Source organism: Sinocyclocheilus anshuiensis, unplaced genomic scaffold (assembly GCF_001515605.1).
Source record: "Sinocyclocheilus anshuiensis isolate Anshui unplaced genomic scaffold, SAMN03320099.WGS_v1.1 scaffold1393, whole genome shotgun sequence".
In the NCBI taxonomy this organism is placed as follows: Eukaryota; Metazoa; Chordata; class Actinopteri; order Cypriniformes; family Cyprinidae; genus Sinocyclocheilus; species Sinocyclocheilus anshuiensis.
Window position 1 is genome coordinate 6,286 of NW_015548343.1, and position 9,895 is coordinate 16,180.

Below are 9,895 nucleotides of genomic sequence, written 5' to 3' on the forward strand. Positions count from 1 at the left end.
TTCCAGCTGCAAGTTAAGCAGAAGTGTGGAGAATCCAGCTCTGTTTGGTCAGATCCCTAATGACATGGGTCGAACGGACCCATTTCTGTCATACACACTTTTGTATATATATATAAATAAATATTTTCCCTATCAACTCTTCAGCAAAAATACACTACCATTTTGGGTTTGGGGTCAGGAGGTTTTTTTCCCCTCTTATGCTCACCAAGATTTATTGTATTTATTTGATCAATACAGTAAACAAAAAAAAACAAAAAAAATAATAATAATTGATGTCTATCTTAAAACATTATAAATTGTAATTGTCCTCTGATGGAAAAACTGAATCTTCAGCATCATAACTCCAGTCTACAGTGTCACATGATCCTTCAGAAATCATTCTAATAGGCTGATTTGCTGCTCAAGTAATACTTCGAATCATTATCAGTGTTGAAAACAGTTGTGCTGCTTAATATTTTTCAATCAATCAATCAGTAAATCAATCAATCAATCAATCAATCAATCAATCAATCAAAATGTACTGACCCCAAACTTTTGAATTGTAGTGTACAATATATTCCCATGTTGTCTGTCAACTGTTTAGAATCAGAACTAACAATTCTTGTCAGAGTTCTATAAATTAATGCAAAATTAAAGCCTAAAAAAGAACCAGCAATACCCAATTCATATATGAATAACATATTATGAATAACTTTGTGTTGATTCTTTTGAACAAATTGGTTAGCATAATGTTGTAATTATAGCATAATGTTCTAAATGATAGTTTGTGATTCAATAATGAATAATTCAATAATAAACTGAAAAATTCCAATAAAAAAAATTCCAGTTTCTCCAATAAAACACTAACTGAATATTTTAGAAAAAAAATAGAAGAAAATGAAAATGAAAAATTTACATGGATGAAGTAGAATTTGGTACTTTAAGTACAAATCAAAGTAGTCTATGCACTGACAAAACACATTATTAGTGTTTATTATGTGTAGACTTGAGCAGCATGCCAGCATTAGTTGTAAATAGTTTAGTTGACAGCACATAAACAGTCATTGAGAGAAGAGGTCTGTCTTGTTTCGGTTTAAAAAAAAACAGTAGAATGTATTCACGTCAACCACGGATAAGCCAATTAAGCTAATTAGGCAGGATGATGGAAATGACTGAGAAGCCAAGAGGAAGAGAGAGCTTTGCAGACTGTTGCAAGGGCAGGGCAAGGGCATTATCAGGGTAAGCCTGGTGACCCCTTTTCTAGGTCTAGCATTTTATCACAATGCATTTGATCACAATCATATTGTCTAATGTTTATGACATATTTGATTGTATCAATTTAAATACACTTCTAAGCTAAAATGTTTTTGTAAGGATTGCCTGTGTTTAATGAATCTAGAGCATTAATCTTTTATTATACAAACCCTGTCTTATAATTGGATGATTTCTTTACCTTGTCATTCACCAGCAGCTCCATGGGATTGTTGCCCCATTCAATCAGGACAAGTTCGTTGGCCTGGCCCGGGACAGAGTTGGAGAATGGGGTTCCGATCCCAGGACCTGAGCCCCCTTTCAACCAAAGACAGACAGTGAGGGCAAAAATCTCACTCAGAAGGGTGCGCTTGATTCGCCCATATATGTAGTTGGTGCGCATCGGGAAGCCAATCTGAAAAGCATCAGGATTCTTGGGCTTCTTATTTGGTCCTGTTAGAGATGAAAATAAGAAACTGTGAAACAGGATTGCATTTCTCAGCAGTATAACCTCTAAAAGCTCCACTGAAATCTTTAAAAGACAGTTGGAGACTTTGATCTCCTGGAAGCAGACTATTTAACTAAATTCTCTGCAGTTTTCGCATTTAACCCATTCAGATCTCAAATATGTTCCAGGAGCACAAATAAGACCATTGATTTTTCAAGATTCTGCACATACAGATGTCCTGTTCAAATAATGTAAATTTGATTAGCCGGAGTTAATTCAGTTCTATTTTGTAATACTTTTAGGACTTATCACCTGTTTCTGGAGTTTTGTGGTGAAGGTTACTCAGCACTGCGTCTAATTTGTTGATGGCTCCACGGACAGGCACTCTTGACCCTGGTGGTTGGATTGAGGTTTGTGGATGGTGGACATGATCATCATTTCCATGGTGTCCACCATCATGGTGTCCATTGCCATGATGGTCATCATCATGATGATCATCATGGCCACTTTGATGATTGTCTTGGTGATTGCCATGGTGGTCGTCGTGGTGGTCACTGTAACGGTCGTAGTGATGACCATAATGGTGGTTACGATGGTGGCTAGAGTGATGGTCATCGTGATGGTTTGCCTGATGGCTGTCATGGTTATCATGATGGTCATCATGGTGGTTATTGTGGTGGTTATTATGGTGGTCATCCTGGTCATGGTTATCCTCATGATGACCATATCCATGACGGTTGTCATGGTGACCATAGTGATGATGGAGCTGTTCTTCCAGTGCGTTGATCTTGCGCTGCAGGAGGTCTCTCAATGAACTTGAATAGGAACTGGATGAATTTCTTGCCTATATGAACAAAAATGACAATAAACAAAAATATACAGTTTAGGCTAGATTTTAAACACAACGTTTGCAATGCAACGATAATAATAACCAATGCAAATATATGCGTATTTTATAAAATTATCACAATTGTTCCACAGAACTTAACCAGTATTTAAAAAAGTTTTATTTTATAAACCATAGGACACCATGTTTTTTTTTCAATAACAGACCAGGTTTACTGTAGAAACTTTTTACCATTAACATTCAATATACACTACTGTTCACAAGTTTGATGTCAGTTGTATTTATTTATTTTTTTTTAATAAATTAATACTTGTATTCAGCCAAGGGCACATTAAATTGATCAAAAGTGACAATACAAAAATTATAATTTTACAAAATCTTTCTATTTAAAATAAAAGCTGTTTTTGAACCTCCTATTCATCAAAAATTCATGAAAAATGTATAATAAGAAGAACTGTTTCTTGAGCACCAAATCAGCATATTATAATGATTTCTGAAGTATTATGTGACACTGAAGTTCCAAAAATTCAGTTTTGCCATTGCAGGAATTACATTTTAAAATATATTCAAAAAAGAAAACAGTTATTTTATTTTAATAGTTATTTTAATTTCACAATATTGCTGTTGTTACTGTATTTTTTTTTATCAAATAAATGCAAAGAGACTTCTTTCATAAATATAAAAAATCTTATCGACCCCAACATTTTGAACGGTAGTGTATTAGAATACAGACAAGTGTGTTAAAATCACAACAGCCCCTCCTTCACTGTCAGCACTCCTTCCTCTGATTAGTCACAGCAAATCCAGCTTTACTCTGCGCCACAGCATTCTGCGCTTAATGGCTTATCAAGGCAGATGGGGCTAATTAGTGATGGCAGCAACTAGCACATTTGCAGAGTGCCGTCACTAGCGTGCAGTGCGTGCATTTCCTCTCAAAGACAACAATTCTGATAAACCTTGTGGTCATATTTAAATCACTTTGGGAAACAGGAAGAATATCTGAGTTGTAAAGCACATCAAACGTTTACAACATTAAATCCTTCATCAGCCATTCATTTGTGTACTAAAGACCCATTAAAAAAGAAGAGTTTAAATGCATGGCAACAGTTTCACTGCATACATACTGTATTCAAAGAAAGTGTCACATTGTGGCTGGTTTAAAGGATCAATTGTAAGTGCATTGTAACCATAAGTATACGGGTTATCCATGTTAATGTAGCATGGTCCTTTGTGCTTTCCCCAGGGTAGGGATCTGGCTAATTAAATAAACAAATCCCGACTGGCCTGCCTAAACCTAAGACTGTCTTCAATGATCTGTCATTGTCACAGGAAGCCACCAAAGTGTATGTTACAAAAACGGAAAAGAGCTTATGTCATGCTGAGAAGTTGTCCTGAATACAGATCGGCCTGTGACATGCAGGATAACCCCTAAAGACAAAATCTAAGCAGTTGGAAAACATGGAAAATCCAGGAAATTTAAAAATTGATTTTTCAGGCCTGGGAAAGTCATGGAAATAATATTCCTTAAAATAATTTCCATAACTATGTGATTCCTTGGGGAAACACTACTGATCAAAAGTTTGGGGTCAGTTTTTTATAATTTTTTTATTATACTTTTATTTACCAAAGATACATTGTACTTATCAAAAGTGACAGTATAAAGACATTTATAATGCTACAAAAGATTTCAACGAAATGGTGTGCTTTCTATTTATGAAACAAGAAGCAGCCAGAGACTCGCCGCGCCTTCAAAATAATCCAACTGAGGTGCGTAGACCAAAAAAAAATAATAAGAAGAAATGTCTCTTGAGCACCAAATCAGCACATCAGAATAATTTTTGAAGGGTCATGTGATACTGAAGACAGAAGTAATGGCTGCTGAAAATTCAGCTTAGTGATCACAGGAATAAATTACATTTTAAAATATATTCAAGTAGAAAACAGTTTTTTGAAATTGTAATAATGTTTCCACAATATTCCTGTTTTTATTTTATTTTTGATTAAATAAATGCAGCCTTGGTGAGCATAGAGACTTGTAAAGAAAGACCCAAAACCTTTTAAAAGTAGTGTGTATATATGTTTTTTTTGCAATTATTTACAGGCTTTAACTTTCAGTTTAAGACTGTAAACCTTCCCACCTGAAGATTTTCCAGCCTCTCCTTCAGGGCCTGCAGGGTCTTTCCTGTCTGTTCTGGGGAGAAGCTGTGTTTGCCCAGATATGGAGATTTGCCTCTGTGATGGTCACTGCGATGCCCGTTTAATGGGAAGTGTGGGTCAGCATGGTGGCTGTCATAATGGTGTGAAGAATGCTGAGAGTTGTGATGTGAAGGGCCGTGATGGTTGTCATCATGGTGTCCCCTTCCAAAGCTCTCGCAGAGAGTCAGTTTTGCTGTCAGTTCCCGAATGGTCTCTCGCTGATCCAAGATGGTCTCCTTTTGTCGCACAAGGCTCTCCCTCAGGTGAAGGATGGTGGCTTTGGCCTCATCGGATATGCCATGTCGGCTACTACTACTGCTGCTGTGACTACTCGGCAGCCCGCTAACTGCCCCATGATGTCCATTCCCATGGCCATTCCCGTGTCCATTGCTGTTTGGCCCATGTGGAGCCCCATGTACAGTCCCATGCGAAGCCCCACCTGGTGTGAAACAACTAGGGTCTGCATCTGCAGGAATAGGGATGCAAACAAGTTTGGGTTGCGTTCCCCAGTCATATTCCAAACCTGGAATGCTACAAACTGTAACCGATGGTAATAAAGATATGAGAAAAATAAGAAAGTGGGAATGAAAAAACCCTCCCCAGTTCATGTGTTCTGAGAAAGGCAAAGCCATAATGGCATAATTTGTGTTTTTCGTCATCATTGATTTCTTCTTTACAGCAGTGGGATGCACACCATGAAAAGAGGTCATTGGAGAACAATCAGTGGATTTAGAAATCCACAAGAAATGTTCAGAAAATGCATTGCTTATATTTTTGTGAGCACAGAATGTTATTTCCACTGTGAATGGTTATAAATCCATCAGACGCAGACATTCCAGTGTACAAACACACAAGCCAACAAACCAGAGTAAAAGTAGGACCCCTTGACCGCTCTTTTGCCCTGGCCTGATGAAATATTTGGCAAACCGGATCTCCAGTATTTGGAGTTAGCAGTAATCCTTTAATTTCCAGATTCTGTCAGGCACATCCCTGCAGATTAGAAGAGAGATTTCAGTCAGCTGTGGCCCAAGGAAAAACACTTTTGGGGTTATTTACAATCATTTTAGTAAAAAAACAAAGACAGTAGTGGGATCGCATATAGCTCAGTTCTATTTACTGAGTTGATCAGTCAACAACATGGACTTGTTGAGTCAGACGCGCACCTGGGGTGAATGACGCTAACAGCTGAAACCCCCCTTGGCTATTGTAATCAGATTACTGTTACAAACGTGATGCAAATGATGAATGATGGCTTTCAAAATAGATAGACAGACAGACAGACAGACAGATAGACAGATAAACAGATAGACAGATAGACAGATAGATAGATAGATAGATAGATAGATAGATAGATATAGATTGATTGATTGATTGATTGATTATTTTTTAAGATCTATAGTTTTGTCCTGGTAGAATCTGCCTGAGGATCTACATCACAGGAAGGGGCTCTTGCACTTGAGTCCCCAAGGTTGACTGTCTAATAGGATCTAGGAAGGCTTAAAGGCCATGGTGGATTGGCATGCTTATAGTAGTCTCTTCCTGCAGTATTGCTGCCATCACATGTGTCGGTGGTGTTGGGTCATGGTCTGGCGCTCATAAGCCAGTTCAGAAACACTCTACATGTAGCCAGCAGTCTCCTAAGAGGCTTGCCCATTCCACATTTTCACGCTGTATGGCACGCCACCCTAGACATATCACTAGACAGAGCTCATGGCATCCTCGTGTGACTGAGACAGAATGAGTGAGAATGTGAAAGATCAAGGTGATTGCCAATGACACTTTCAGCTTAGTTAGGCTTGCAGCAAACTTGAGGAGACTTTACAGACTATTCAGCTGTATAATTAGAGTCCACTAGACATGTTTCTTAGGGTGCTTTTCACACATAATGTATTCTTGCTTTTAAAAACATTTGCAATACAATAGAACAGACCTCAGGTGTTTTGAGAATTTTGAAAGCACCTGAATGTTTATTTTTTTTGCCTTGAAATATCAGTTTCAAAATCATTCTCATGGTACATTTCTAATACGTCTGTTCTGGGAGTATGTCAATTTGGGTACAGAATTCTGTGAAAAGGGCAGATTGCTTTACAGCAGCAACAAATGCCTGTGTAAAGCGATCAACTGTAATTATGACAGTGATATATATTTTGAACAGTGAAATTTCACTCACTTCAAGGGATAGTTCACCTAAAAATGAAAATGTTGTCATCATTTACTCACCGTCCACTTGTTTCAAACCTGTATGAATTTGAACAGTAAAAAAGATCATTTGAATAATGTTAGTAACCAAACAGTTGACAGTAGCAATTGGCTTCCATAGTATGAAAAAAATACTTTGAAAGTCAATGGCTATCATCAAATGTTTGGTTACCAATATTCTTCAAAATATCCTTAGTGAGCATAAGAGACTTCTTTCAAAAATATTCATAATCATCAGTTGATGACCATTTTGTCCATACCTGTTTTGCAAGACATCAACCTTTTTTGACCAATTCTTTCTGCTTTTTAAAGAACAGTCCACAACTAGCAGTGCAGTGAGTGCACAAATGCATTTGTGAATTGTCTGGTACTCTTACACACCAGTCAGAATTATTACATATAATTTAAAGAGGAACCTACTGAAAGAATCTCAACTAGGGTCGTCACCAAGTCGAGATACATGAACTTTGTCTCAGGAATCACTTACAGTAACACCTGTCCTGCTATAGGCCCTGATCTCAGCCTAATTGTACTGATACTTAAATGAATCTGTTAAATCATTCAAAATCTGTTGGCTAACTAGGAAGTAGACTGGTGCTAAGCTCCTTAAATCTGTCTGTATCATGTCACAAACAGATGTCATGGATGTACATTTACACTTGATTAGCTCTAAAATCATGGATATCTTATTAAAAGGGTCATTTATATAGCCTACATGATTTTACCATTTTAAATTAATTTACATTAGATGTTTTTTTTTCATCCTCAAAGAAAAGGACATGGGTTGAGTACATGCAATCATTCAGAGATGCAATGAATGGCTGGTGGTAGAATAGGGGTTAAAGGTCTGGACTAACGGTAGACTAATGGTTAAAAGTGCAACAACAATTAAATCCCAAAGAATGGTGGACCAAGAAGAGCAACAATTTTACTTTGGAAACTGTTTCTGCAATTAAGTTGAAGTTACTTTGGACCAAAAACATAAACACAAAATATCAGGAAGCAAAAACTAAAAGTAAACCAAAATGACCAAATGGATGCCATTCTTGTTTGCATTTGGAGGAAGCATTCAGGCACTTAACAAATCAAATCATCCATAAAATACCACAAGACTTCCTGGCTGCTCAGTAGTATGTATTACTAGTTGCTTAAAAGATTGTTGTTTTAGATTATATCAAATGCAAGTGCAAGTCTATGTAAGTCTAAACGCCATCTAGTGTGTTAGAAAACTTAACACTTTCCATAGAGTGTCCATGTTACCTATATTACTGTGTGTTGTTTGGTAGTATTACTCAGTACTTGCTTGTCTAATTTTACAGTAACATGAACACTGTAGTGTAAAATTGAACCAAAACCTAAAATAATCATCCATGTAGGGCATACTGTTTGTAACATTATTAGCATGAACAGGTGTCCTTAGAACAGATTGAGATTTGTTCACCTAATGAATCGGATCAAAGTACTTCATGAGGTACTGTGTCCTTTGTTGACCACATATTAAAACTATTAAAACTTCCAGTTGCCACAATGGTTTTATATATACAAAAACCTTATGTATTTGCATAAGGCGACTGAAAACAGTGCTGTAGATGAGTATATAGCGGGAGAAAAGATGATTGCTAACCCTAAGGCTCTTGCAAGCTTTAAAATGAACCTCTAATAAGCTTTAAGAAAAATATTGTTTACCACTGTAAACAACAGTAAACAGTAAAGGCACGTTTATGCTATCATTACTAAAAAAAAAAAAAAAAAAGCTGAAACTCGCCAGACAATCAATGAAATTATTTCTATTTTAATTTTACAAGAACACAATTGTAAAAACACAGTGTATGTGATTTATAGGCATGACATAGTTACTGTCCATTGAAATATCCATCACAATATTCATGCATTCCTCTTCTAAAAGACATTTCCCATCTATATTTACTGTGTGTAACCATGCATTGTAAATTAGCAATATAATCAATATCTAAATACACAATCTAAAACCTCAATTTAGAATTCCCTTAAAAAATATACAAATAAACAAATAAATGGCAATATTTTAGCAGCTCAAATTTCTCCAAAAAGGAAGAATTAAGTTTGCGAGGGCAAAAACAGATGATCTTACATCTTCAGTTTTCCTAAAACCACATGGCTATTCATGCGGAACAAAAGTAATGCTCATTACATTTGATAAATAAAATATCAGCAGTGCAAAGCGGAACGAACGTTAATCATACAATAAAATGCCACAATTATATCACACTTTCTAAACGACACTGATAATTGATCTGAACCATACCTTCTGAAGTAAATTTGAATCAGCTCCATCAGAAAGTTGCCTATGAGTTTTCTGGAGAATTAAAAAGGTCCCTCACCTGCAGTCAGCCACAGAGTTGGGGCAAGTTGGTCTATTCCAAACACACTGATCAGATTGAGAAGGATTTGCTTTAGGGAGGATCATTTTAACTCTCTCCACTCCCCCATCCTTCCCTCCCTCCCGTTATCAGTCCTCTTTAAATTTAATAGCTTTAAGGGTTCTTTTGATTGTATTTTCTCTTAAAATGCAAAATTGCAACACCACAAAAGTACTTGCCTCATCGCCTATTCCTAAACACTGATCCATGAGACCATTATGGGACACAAGACTTGCAATTTAAGGAAATTTAGAGGTGAACTGAGCTGAAATTATTAGTTTAAGTTTTATATTTAGTTTTATTTCAGCTTTATTTTGATTATTAATAACATTATATTATTACTAATAATAATATAATTATTTAAAATTATATAATAATTATTACTGCTAAATTACTAAAAAAAATGACTAAATTATATTAAGTTTTAGTTAGCGAAAACAATAATTACAATTGTAGTTTTTTTCTTAATATTCAATCTTTATGTAATATATAATCTCTGACATTTATAACTTAGTTTTAGATCCAAAATGCAGACATAACAGATATGTACAGTAAAAGATATGTAGGCAGACTCCA

At 36.0% G+C, this 9,895-nt stretch overlaps 1 protein-coding gene across 1 annotated transcript; it reads right to left on the reverse strand.

The window, feature by feature from the left end:
- Positions 1-1,417: 1,417 nt before the first annotated feature.
- On the reverse strand, positions 1,418-9,324 carry LOC107656560 (GATA zinc finger domain-containing protein 14-like; the record flags this gene model as incomplete). Its single annotated transcript, XM_016444459.1, has 4 exons — positions 9,281-9,324; positions 4,664-5,711; positions 1,991-2,522; positions 1,418-1,683 (listed from the first exon to the last, which is right to left on the reverse strand). Coding segments are annotated over exons 2-4 (1,566 nt in total), but the record flags the coding sequence as incomplete, so codon positions are not given.
- Between the last annotated feature and the right edge of the window lie 571 nt (positions 9,325-9,895).